At 47.2% G+C, this 12,183-nt stretch overlaps 1 protein-coding gene across 6 annotated transcripts in view; it reads left to right on the top strand.

The window, feature by feature from the left end:
- The window catches only part of Sidt1 (SID1 transmembrane family member 1), a 94,873-nt gene that overhangs the window by 70,410 nt on the left and 12,280 nt on the right, over positions 1–12,183 (top strand). For 3 of the 6 annotated variants that reach the window (XM_052740761.1, XM_052740762.1, XM_052740766.1), the window contains 8 exons: positions 585–651; positions 3,020–3,093; positions 4,043–4,166; positions 4,374–4,491; positions 5,207–5,343; positions 6,851–6,959; positions 8,920–8,934; positions 10,112–10,188. In XM_052740761.1, the coding sequence (XP_052596721.1) occupies positions 585–651; positions 3,020–3,093; positions 4,043–4,166; positions 4,374–4,491; positions 5,207–5,343; positions 6,851–6,959; positions 8,920–8,934; positions 10,112–10,188 (721 nt within the window). Of the gene's footprint in view, positions 1–584; positions 652–3,019; positions 3,094–4,042; positions 4,167–4,373; positions 4,492–5,206; positions 5,344–6,850; positions 6,960–8,919; positions 9,029–10,111; positions 10,189–12,183 lie in introns of all 6 variants that reach the window. The other 3 variants (XM_052740763.1, XM_052740764.1, XM_052740765.1) reach the window with 2 other exon arrangements.

Below are 12,183 nucleotides of genomic sequence, written 5' to 3'. Positions count from 1 at the left end.
ATTTTATTCTGTTTTACAAATGATTGTACAAAGAGGAAGAGAGAAGGAGGAGGAGGAGGAGGAGGAGGAGGAGGAGGAGGAGGAGGAGGACTTCAACTAATGGAGTACCAATGGTTAGCTTTAAATACATAATTTCAGGTCACGCATGATGGCATTGTCTGTAACCACAGCTCCTGAAATCACCACAGGTTCAAGACCAGCTTTGTCACATAGCAAGGTCTAGGCCAGTCAAAGCTACATAGCAAGACTCTGTCTCCAGTCAATTAAATAAATGAAGGATTGAATGATTTCAGTTAACAGTGCAAGGATGCCAGGATTCTTTGCTATAACCATGCCAGTTAGTAGTGACCCAGGTAAGTTTTATTTACTTTCCCTCTGTCCACTTTGGTCCAAATCCTGTCTACCAAATGTTCAAATGCACAGGAGAGGGGAGGCAAACTTCAGAAGCAGGTGTTACACCATCACTTCCTAGCTGCTTTTGCAAGCTAAGTGTGGAGCTGCAAGGTGGAAGCATTCTTTTTTTAAGAGCGGACCAGAGTCCGCGGTCATCTTGGGGTCACCATGGATGGTTCATTCTGTCGCAGGAACATCATCACCATCGCCGTGTTTTATGCCCTGCCTGTGATGCAGCTCGTTATCACCTACCAGACAGTAAGTGTTGCCGTGACACCCACCCAGACGCCCAGTGTCCATCCACAGGGAAAGCTCTGGCTTACAGGGAACAGTTTAGCTTGGGGGCAGGTCAAAAAGTATTTTTTTTAAAGATTTATTTTTTTTAATTTCCTGAATCGTGTGTGTGTGTGTGTGTGTGTGTGTGTGTGTGTGTGTGTGTGTGTGTGACAGAGAGAGACGGAGACAGAGACAGAGAGAGACAGAAACAGACAGACAGAGAGAGAGACTAGGTGCCTGAAGAGGCTACAGGCATTGAATCTCCCAGAACTGGAGTTACAGACAGTTGTGAGTTACCTGCCATGGTGCTGTGCACTGAACTCAAGTCCGGTTTGGAAGAACAGTGTCTGCTTGTCACCACTAAGCTACAACTCAGCCTCTTCCATCCCAAGAACTATATTTTTTTGGTTAATTGTTTTTTGAGACAGGGTCTCTCTATTTTGTAGCCCTGGCTGTCCTGGAACTGGATATATAGACCCGGGCTGGCCTCGAACTCACAGAAATCTACCTGCCTCTGCCTCCCAAGTGATAAGATTAAAGGTGTGTGCTACCAGCCTCCAAGAGATTTTTTTAAAAAAAAAATAATAATTTCCCATTTCAGTTCCAATTAGGCATCTCCATTAACTACTTCATCTCTGGGACCTTTTCCATTTGTTTCCCAATTGTTTCATCACAAAAGAACCTGGCACCTTATATTGTCTAGTTTACCAACATAAAGTCAATCATTCAGGGCTGGAGAGATGGCTCAGAGGTTAAGAGCACTGGCTGTTCTTCCAGAGGTTCTGAGTTCACTTCCCAACAACCACGCGGTGGTTCACAACCATCTGTAATGAGATCTGGTGCCCTCTTCTGGTGTATACATAATAAATAAATAAATCTTAAAAAAGAAAGAAAGGAAGGAAGGAAGGAAGGAAGGAAGGAAGAAAGAAAGAAAGAAAGAAAGAAAGAAAGAAAGAAAGAAAGAAAGAAAGAAAGAAAGAAAAAGAAAGAAACCAAAAAAATCAGTCATTCAGTCTTAATGTCTATCAATGGCACCTGTTATTTATCATTCTGAGTATGTGGTCATTGGGAAACAGTGAATAGAGTAAATAAAGTTCTAGACCAACAGACAAGGACTGTAGTGGGGAGAGTGTTTGCCTAGAATGCCTGAAACTCGGTGTTCAGCCCCAGCCCCTCATGAACAGATGTCACATGTCTGTAATCCCAGCAATAAGGACCAAGAGGCCAGAGGATCAGAAGTTCAAGGTCATCTCAGGTAGTGAGTTCAAGGCCAGCCTGGGCAACGTGAAACTGCCTCAAAAAGCAAAACAAAATACAATCTTCAGACTTTAAAAAAAAAAAAGTCAGAAGTCTAATTTAGCCTGTACCTGTTCGCTGGGGATAGTCTGTAAAATTAGAAAAAGCTTCGTAAGCGCTGGAGAGATGGCTCAGAAGCTAAGAGCACGTGGTGCTCTCTCAGAGCACCTGGCTTCCCAGTGCCCACACGGCCTCTCACAACCATCTGCAATTCCAGTTCCAGGGCAATCTTCTGACCTCCATGGACGGCAGGCACACAGGTGGTACAAAGACATACACACAAGCAAAGCATTCACACATAAAATAAATCTTTTTCAAACAATTTAAAAGCAGTTTCACAGAACTAACAAAATATTAAACCAACAACAAAAAATTAAAAATCAGATGAAAAATTCACACTGAAATAGTTTGATAATGCCCACTGTTCCTTCACAAAAACCCTGGATCCGAGTCACTAGAGTCAGAATTTAATTGGGATCCATATTTCTAAGTATAAATTATTCTAGAAATTATGAGACATGAGAAGGCCCATTTAGAATGATATGCAGCTAAGGACATTTTGTGCACTGTCCCTCAATTTTTGCTATGCATTAAAATCACATGGGGAACTTTTAAGAATTGCAGGGTCCAAGGGAGAATCCCACACCAAGTAGATCAGGGCCTCAGGATGCAGGACCATTCATAAGCATTGTTTAAATCCTCTACGATTTCTCTGTATAGCCAAGATAGTGATGTGAAATATTCAGTCCATCCATACTCTTTACATAGTGAAGACAAAGTCTCTATGAGGTTTGCACGCCACTGTTTATAATCTAAGCATTCTCTACTTACATGGGGCCCACTCAGAACCTGCAGCTTGCTATGGTTTAGGTAGGTTCTTGATGGAGAAGGGGATGGAGAAGGAAAACCAGATACCTCCTCACTGGCTGTGGCGGGGCCCTCAGAGGATGGGGCATCTCCATTCCCTCGGAGCCCTTTCTGTTCTTTGTGACTTTGGGCAGACTCAGAAGATGGAGAAAAGCCACATTCCCTCTTCTCCCACTTGATTTTATAGGTGGTAAATGTCACCGGCAACCAGGACATCTGTTACTACAACTTCCTCTGTGCCCATCCCTTGGGCGTCCTGAGGTAAACCCAGCCCCCTGGTGCCTCGGGAAGCATTCAAGGTTCTTTCTGTTTCACTTGACTTAAGGTTTTGAAAACATGAAAAACAACCGCGGGAAACTACCCTAGTCAGGGCAAAGGGGAATTAAAGCCAGATGTAGAGACCAGGTACGCTTCTCTCCTGGGCAATATTCCTAAGAGTGGCCTGCTGAGGCGTGGGCTGTGAGGTTTTTAAAAGTCCGATCCCTAGCTATGGGCGGCACATGCCTGTGAACGCGAGTTGGTGGCCAGCTCTCATTCGGTCTGTTAAATGACCTCACGAGGTAGGCAGTGTTAGTACCACCGTTCTAGATGAAGATGCTGAAGCTTAGACACGTAAGGATTTGCTGAATTTGGTTCCCTTAGTTCTTAGTGATGTCAGAATCCATCCACAACCCCGGCTGTTCTAAAGCCCCCAGAACTTGGTGAAAGAAAACGTCTTCCTGAGAGGTAGGAACCCAACTTCCCTCTACAGAGCAGAACCAGCCATGGTTTCCTGAAATAAAGCCACCGTCTGTGACGTGTCGGTGCTTTCCCTGAAATCCGCAGTTGAAGAGCTGTGGAATATTGACACACTGTGGGTCTGCCAATGAGAGTCACAGGTGGAGCTTAAACGCTTGTCCGTCCCTGGACCAGCCCTTTCTCAGGACTCATACCTTGCCGGGGCTGTAAGGACAAGCAATGATCAAGTGGGTGTTAGGGGTGGTGAGCAGGCATCCTGGGAAGAAATGGCTCTGTTAAGTCAAGGGAGCCTCTTCAAATCACGGAGTTAGATTAAGGAAGATGTCTGGGGATTGTCCAACCCTGAAGGCCCAGAGAAAGGTTAATAGTGAAAGGTACCAAATGCTGCGTTCCCCAGCTCGGTTTTTTTGCATCCATTCTTTGAGTCCCTGGGATGGCTTTCACACTCACCGTTTCTCATTCATCTCTATAGTGCCTTCAATAACATTCTCAGTAACCTGGGCCACGTGCTCCTGGGCTTCCTCTTTCTGCTGATAGTGTTGCGCCGGGACCTTCTCCATCGAAGAGCCCTGGAAGCTAAAGACATCTTTGCTATGGTGAGAAGAAAGTGGGACAGACCAAAGGCATGAACTGGGAAGGACCATGATTTCACATAGCCCTGCAAAGGGGAGGGATGGCTGGCTTGATGCTGTGATGATAAACTGTATGAAGACCCACTTGAGGCCACCACTCGGGATTCCAGATTCTGAGCAGGTCTCCGACTAGTGTCTTTCTATTAACAGGCCTTTCTCCTTTTTTTTCAGGAGTATGGGATTCCCAAACACTTCGGTCTCTTCTATGCTATGGGCATCGCGTTGATGATGGAAGGCGTGCTCAGTGCTTGTTACCACGTCTGCCCTAATTACTCCAACTTCCAGTTCGGTAATTAGAACGTATATCAGTGACCTAGATTTGAGTTACAGGAGTCTTATCCTGGAGCCCTTCCAAAGGCATTTGGGGTGAGCGGAAATAATCTGAGTGTACCTTGCCACTGGGCAAGATATCTGTATGTTGTATATATATTTTTCTCTCGCTGACCACCATCTAGTCTAGAAAACACTCTACACTAAATGCTGATGCCATGATGAGACACAGTGTCAGGGACTAAGCTAACGTCACTGGTCTTCCGACTACCCTCCACGTAACTTACCTAGTTAAGTAGTTAGCCTGCTCTGGGGTGAAAGTAATGGAAAACTCCATTTAGAATTAGCTAAATGATAAGGCCACCACACTGACTGCTCACTGTCTGGAAGGCAGAGGGAGGAAGGGCTTTATGGCTGGCTTCCCTGAGGGCTCGGACCCTATCTTCCCCGAGTGTCCCTTTGTATGTCCCTAGCCTGTGTGTTGGTTTTCTCCCAAGGGTCACTTCTCTCATGATGGCGAAAACATGTCCATAGCCGATCCTGGTTTCAAGTCGCCTTCGCCGGGTTCAGAACAGGTTCAAGGTAGCCGGTAGGGACTGTTACGTTAGAGACCTCTACACATCAGTAGATGTTCCACTAACCGAAGCCAGGGTGGGGCTGTCAGGAGCTGAAGAAGATAAAGCCTGGAGTGTTCTTGCCAGTCACCCACTGAACTTGTTGACTTGGGTCCTCAGACACTTCCTTCATGTACATGATTGCGGGCCTCTGCATGCTGAAGCTCTACCAGACCCGCCACCCAGACATCAATGCCAGCGCCTACTCTGCCTACGCCTCCTTCGCTGTGGTCATCACACTTACCGTCCTTGGAGTGGTGGGTCCCCCTCCGCCTGCCTTCAGTCTGCCTCTGGAAAAGTGTCCCCTTTCAGCGGGGGGAGTTGTTTGTTTGTGTCTCTTTGTTGGGCTTTGGGTACATGGATCCGGGTCTGTTCATGGCACTCTGGCTGGGTTACAAGCTGATGGTTTCTAAACATGTAATAATCACCTGGAAAGCTAGCTGAGGGTGGTTCTTAGATTAAACTGGAGCCCGAGTCATGTCAAAACTGGAATAGATACATCTAAGCTGACTGGGGGAGCCAGCCCGAGAGAGAAACCATTTCTAAGTGTGCATGGGCAGCAGTTGCTGGCTGCCTTCAATCCTTTGGAGAGCCTGCTCCGCAGCTCTAGACCAGCTGCCCTCCACGGTTGCTCTATTGCCATTCCATCTCTTCCTGTCTTCATTTGCCAAATAGCCATTATTTTTTTCCTGTCCACTGTACAGAAAGATTCCTGTGAGTTTTGAGGTCAGAAAACAAAATGCATGTAGGGCTAAGTGGCTTTGCAAAACATTTTTATTTATTCTTGGACCTGTATACAATGCATCTCAAATACGTCTACCCCCAATTCCGTCCTCCCACCCCTCAAGCCACCCCCAACCCCCAGCACATTCCCCTCCAAACCTTCATGTCTTCTTCATTTTTATGGTTTTTTTTTTTTTTTTTGGTTTTTCGAGGCAGGGTTTCTCTGTGTAGCTTTGCACCTCTCCTGGAACTCACTTGGTAGCCCAGGCTGGCCTCGAACTCACAGAGATCCGCCTGGCTCTGCCTCCCAAGTGCTGGGATTAAAGGCGTGTGCCACCACCGCCCGGCCATTTTTATGTTTTTATAACCCAATGAGTCTGATTAGTGCTGTGTGCATGAGAATGGATGTAAGGCCATCCACCTGAGCATGAACACTCTACCCATAGCCACACACCACATCCCCAAAATGACTCTCCCTTCTCCAGCAGCTAGCAACTGCCAATAACTCCTCGGCTAGGGGTGGGGCCTCACGAACCCCTCCCCATGCTCCCTGGAATGTTGATTGGCCTGATCTCATGCAGGTCTTGTGCAGGCAGCCACAGCTTCAGTGAGTTCATGACAACTGCCATGGCATGTCCAGAAGACATTTGTCACCATTCTTCAGCTCCCGTATTCTTGCCCCCCGCCCCCCACTTCCACATTGTTCCACAAGGCTTAAGGCTGGTTGATAGAATGTCCCATTTAGGCTGAATGCCCACAGGTCTCAGTATTTTGACTAATTATGAGTCTCTGCATTAGCTGCAGCCCACTGCAAAAAAAAAATTAAAGAAGTTTTTCTGGCCACAGTTGAGAACAGTGCTCATCTGTGGGTATAAGTATAAATATTCAGAAGGTGATTTGACAACATGTCCTTTAGAAAGAGCTAGTCTTTGTTTGCTTGTCTGTTTGTTTTTTGCTACTACAAGCCTCAGCAAGAGACAGTGATTTACAGAGTTCTCTGGGGAAATCCCGGATCACACTCACCCCCATCTTTATCCCTAGGTGTTTGGAAAAAATGATGTGTGGTTCTGGGTCATCTTCTCTGCAATCCACATTCTTGCTTCTCTGGCCCTCAGCACCCAGATCTACTACATGGGCCGTTTCAAGATAGGTGAGTAAACACGGGCACTGATTTCCCCAGGGGAAGCAAGCGCAGGGTCGCCACTTGTCCTCCATGACAGTGCTCCTAATCGTCACGAGCTCGGGCTCTGAACTCCCTGCCAAGTTTGGTTGTCTCTAAGAACGTCTCCCTCCTTACAGGATCTCAATGAGCCATAATCACTATTTCGGTTTTCAGCTGAGAGATGTAGCTTCTCATGCCGCAGCGCTGAGGCACACCTCCACCTGGGGGCTGCAAACACTTTACAGACTACCAAAATTTCAAAGATGTTAGGTCAGGTAACAAGTCCCAGGATGGCCAGGGCGACACAGAGAGACACTGTCTCAAAAATACAAAAGGGCAGCCATTAGGGGAGCGGTGTGCTCGATACACCACGAGCCCTACGTAGAGGAACCTTTGCCCACCTGCAGCATTCCAAGGGAGTGTTTCTCTAGTGCTAAATGGTTGTCCAGAGTGAATCATACCCTGCTTCCAGATAGGAGGACTGAGACTCTTGAGACCAGCTTGCCTCCTGCACTGCTTCCGACAGTGTGGACTGGGTGTCGTATGGAAATTAACTTGTCATCTCCTGATGGTCGTCATACACTGGAGGAGGTTCCAGATGTGTTAGAGCACTTTTTAAGTGATTTTAGCATATAGGAAGTCCTACTCAAAGTCTCATTTGTGTATTTCAAGATAAATCATTATGTTGTAAACATAGACCCTCCGCAGAGCCCAGGGAAAGAATGCAAGTAAAACCCCACAAACAAACCTTGTGAAAATTTCAAGTTATAAAGCAGACTAAAGGATACTAAAAATATAAAGAAGAAAGGAGGGAGGGGTGGAGAATGGAGGTGGGAGGGAGAGAGGGAGGGAAGGAGGGAGGGAGAGAAAAAAGACAGGGTCCTGAAGGGTGATGGCCTTCAGTTCCAGAGAACAAAGGGGATTTCTTGCTCTTACAGGTTTGGGGGAGAGGGAGCGGAGCCCATGCCATGAAACCTGGCCTCTGTGTCCAGAGCTACAAGCCAGGAAGGCACTAGATAGAAGTAAAGTTATAACTGGACCTGGGTGTCGCCAGCAAGGCAAGGGGGTTGGAGACTGCAAGGCCACAGCAGACTTACTTATCCTCTCTGTCCTGACAGGCGGTAGGGAGAGGTGACCTGCGTCCTGACTGGAGGGTCGTGGGGAGGGACTAGGGGATCTGTGACCTCACAGCTGTTTCCATGTGCCAATGATTGTGTTTGAGGTCGGTCCACAAGCAGGAGGTTGCATTCACAGATGGTGGTTTGGCCGTCCCTAACCTCTCCACACGTTTCCTCGACGCCTTTGGTTTCTAACTACACATTCCTTTCTCTGCACTTCTCGGGAGAGCACACAGAAAAGACAGCAATTCGGGGCATGTTGTAGGTGGACAGAAACCACAGAGCCACTGCCCAGATCGCTCCTGTGTCCTTTGTCCCAGACCCTAGAGTTAGACCTCGTGGGTTGTTCATAAGAGAAAATGGGTTCCTGACAGCAAGTGCTGAACAGATGTAGGAAAGGAGAGAAAGGCCTCCTCTGTTTATTCTTGGGAAGGGGCTTTCTGTGTGTCTGAGACAGAGTCCCATGTCCTGCATGGGGGGAGCAGACATCACTTTTACAAATACCAAGTAAAGCCATCGTGTTAAGAAAAAGAAAGTCAGCCGGGCGGTGGTGGCGCATGCCTTTAATCCCAGCACTCGGGAGGCAGAGGCAGGTGGATCTTTGTGAGTTCGAGGCCAGCCTGGTCTACAGAGCGAGATCCAGGAAAAGGCGCAAAGCTACACAGAGAAACCCTGTCTCGAAGAAAAACAAAAAACAAAAAAACAAAAAAACAAAAACAAAAACAAAAAACAAGAAAAAGAAAGTCAAGTGGGAGGTGGTTTACCTGTCTGGCTTCCTTCTTACAGAGCATTTCTCTCTCTTCTTTCTTCTCTGCTTCCCACTGATTCAGATGTGTCTGACACAGGTAATGAAGGCCCTGCCGCCCTTTGTAGGGGTCTAAACTGGTTCTGGACTCGCCTGGCTGTCCGCCAACTCTGCCCGCTGCCTTCCCCTTCCAGGTCAGGCAGTGCCTGGGAGGAGCATCCAGAGAAAGGCTCAGCAGCCAGTCTGCATTGCAGCCCACGCTGGGGTGGTGGGGTGCATCCCTTCTGGGCTATCACAGGGTCAGGCTCCTTGTTAAGTATCACATTCCTCCTTGTTAAGTTCACCCCCAGCCTAGCCTTGAAGGGGAGGAGAGACCCATCAGAGCGGGCAGGGAGAGGGGGGTGTCCACTCTCAGCAGTGCTGGCTCTGGGTACACTCAGTCATGCTTTTGATGTCAAGACATGAGAAGCTCACAGGGAGAGAGCCTTCCTTTGACCTTGACTCTGAATGTAGCAGCTAGGACTCTCACACTGATGCCGTTCCGTTCCAAATGTGCCTCATGCAGGAGTACATTTTTAAAACCCTTTGTCTTTCTGGCCCCATCTTAACTTGCCTTCCTTAATAAATTTGAATGTTGTTTCCATACTGCTACACTTTCTAAACTTCTTTCACACAGCCCAGGATCTCTTGGTTCAGAACTGAGTAACTCATAACCGCACTGAGAAGTGTAGATCGGAACCTTTACAAGTTAAGATCCCCAACCCCCACTACGGAGAGCAAATCTTCTAAGGTAGATTGGAGGGTCCCATTACATCTCCGCTGATAGGAAACCTCACCAGAGTGACCTTCATACAATGGAAGCTTAGTGGAAGGAAGCCAAAGGGTGACAGCTGCCTGCCATTCATGGCCCTTGGCAGCCTTTCTGCTATGTGATCCATGTGCATGGCACTCCCTCCAAGACAGCGTTTTCTAGAGCAGTGGTTCTCAACCTTCCTAATGCTGTGACCCTTGAATACAGTTCCTCAGGTTGTGGTGACCCCCAACCATAAGATTATTTTCATTGCTACTTCATAACCGTAATTTTACTTCTGTCACAAATCTTAATATAAATATCTGTGGTTTCCGATCGTCTTAGGCAACCCCTTTCAAAGGGGTGTTGGACTCCCAAAGTGGTCGCGACCCATGGGTTGAAAACCACTGTTCTAGCTTATATTGCTCGCCTATCAGGTACAAAGCATTTCTCTGTGTGTTTTCATCATGTGATTGTGTCAACACAGATCTGGGAATCTTCCGGAGGGCTGCTATGGTGTTCTACACGGATTGTATCCAGCAGTGCAGCCGACCTCTGTATATGGTACGTGCATGCTCCTGTGTTCCTTGGCCATCCCCCAGAATGTGGAGGAGCAGTGGGAGAGCCAGGTTGGGGGGCAGTGACTCAAACCTCTAGAAATCCAAAGAACCAGATGGCCTGAGATGGCTGCAGTCCAGTCAGTGGGGGAAGAATCATGTTGTTTGTTCTTTTAAAAAGGCAAGCTACAATGGTCCTGCTTTTATAGATAAAATATTTGATACTCTATAAGGAAGATAAAGGAAATATATAATCACACACACACACACACACACAAACTCCAAACTTTTGTTTTGTTTTTCAACACAGGGTTTCTCTGTGTAGCTTTGGAACCTGTCCTGGAACTCACTCTGTAGACCAGGCTGGCCTGGAACTCACGGACATTCACCTGCCTCTGCCTCCCGAGTGCTGGTATTAAAGGCGTGTGCCACCACTGCCCGAAAAACCACAGACTTTTAAAATGGTGTACACGGTTTAGTTTTATTTTGCTTTTTGAGAACTTCACATATGAGCACTCTATCTCCATGACTACGGACTCTTCCTCTTCTATTATTATTGTTACATATATATGTATAGATCTATACATACACACACATGTATATGCAACCTACTGAACCTAGTTAGTGTACATGTGTCCAGGGCTGATCCTTTGGGACTGGAAAGCCTGTAAGGGAGCTCCTCCCTGGAGGAGACTGATTCTCCTCCCAGTAGCCATTGACCACCTGTAGCTCTTCATCTAGGGTTGGGATCAGGTGGAATTTACCCCGTCCTGATTGGCACGTCAACCGGAATGCACCAAACTTTTAAATAGTGATCATGACTGTGGGGAGAATCAAGGCAGAATGAATGCCTTTATAAATAATCCGAAGAGGTGCCCTCCCTCGTGAAAATGAAGTTTCACACTATTAATACTTTGAGGAGGGCAGCAGGTGTGACCGGGCGCAGCTCTGAACAGAGGTTCCCTTCTGGTCACCTCCCTGAGTGTGCCAGTTGCTCACTGTCGCTGTGGTAGAACTCTTAGACCAAAAGCAACTTGTGGAGGAAAGGGTTAATTTGGCTTACACTCCTGACCACAGCCAGTCACTGAAGGAAGTCAAGGTGGGACCTCAAGGGAAGAACTGAAACAGAGACTATGGAGGGGTGCTGCTTAGTGGCTTGCTCAGTCTGCTTTTTTTTTGGGGGGGGGTGTTTGTTTGTTTTTGTTTGTTTCTTTGTTTTTTCGAGACAGGGTTTCTCTGTGTAGTTTTGGTGCCTGTCCTGGATCTCGCTCTGTAGACCAGGCTGGCCTTGAACTCACAGAGATCCGCCTGGCTCTGCCTCCCGAGACGTGTGCCACCGCTGCCAGAGTCAGCCTGCTTTCTTATACAAGGTGGAGCCACCTGCCCAGGGATGATACCACCTACAGTGGGCTGGCCCCCTCCACATCAATCATTAATCTCAAGGAAATGCCCCATATATTTGCATTTATGGAGGCATTTTCTCAGTTGAGGTTCCCTCTTCCCAGATGACCCAACCTTGTGTCAGGTTGACAAAAAACTGGCCCGCACAACTAGGGACTTTCACTTTCCTTTTCATTTCATTTTTCACTTTTTGTTTTCACCTCCATATGTTTTTACAGCAAGAACATGGTTAAACTGTGCTTATTTCTTGATGGTTGGAATATTCCTTTAAAATTCTCCCCTATAACTCTCATATTATCCATTTCTCTTTGTTTGTTTATTTTGGGTTTGTTTTGTTTTGTTTTTTCGAGACAGGGTTTCTCTGTGTAGCTTTGGAGTCTGTCCTGGAACTCACTCTGTAGCCCAGGCTGGCCTCAAACTCACAGAGATCTGCCTGCCTCTGCCTCCCGAGTGCTGGGATTAAAGGCCTGTGCCATCACCGCCCTGCCATATTATCCATTTCTATACTAAGCCTAAGAGACTGGGGCTGAAGCTCTGCCTTAGTTTCCTGGCCATTGACCTTGGGAAGTAACCAATGGGAAGTCCACTTGCATCCTTTGAG

The sequence above is a fragment of the Peromyscus californicus genome, unplaced genomic scaffold (genome assembly GCF_007827085.1).
Source record: "Peromyscus californicus insignis strain IS unplaced genomic scaffold, ASM782708v3 Scaffold_16__1_contigs__length_79575227, whole genome shotgun sequence".
In the NCBI taxonomy this organism is placed as follows: domain Eukaryota; kingdom Metazoa; phylum Chordata; class Mammalia; order Rodentia; family Cricetidae; genus Peromyscus; species Peromyscus californicus.
The sequence above is the reverse complement of the archived record's forward strand: the minus strand, read 5'-3'. Positions and strand labels throughout refer to the sequence as shown.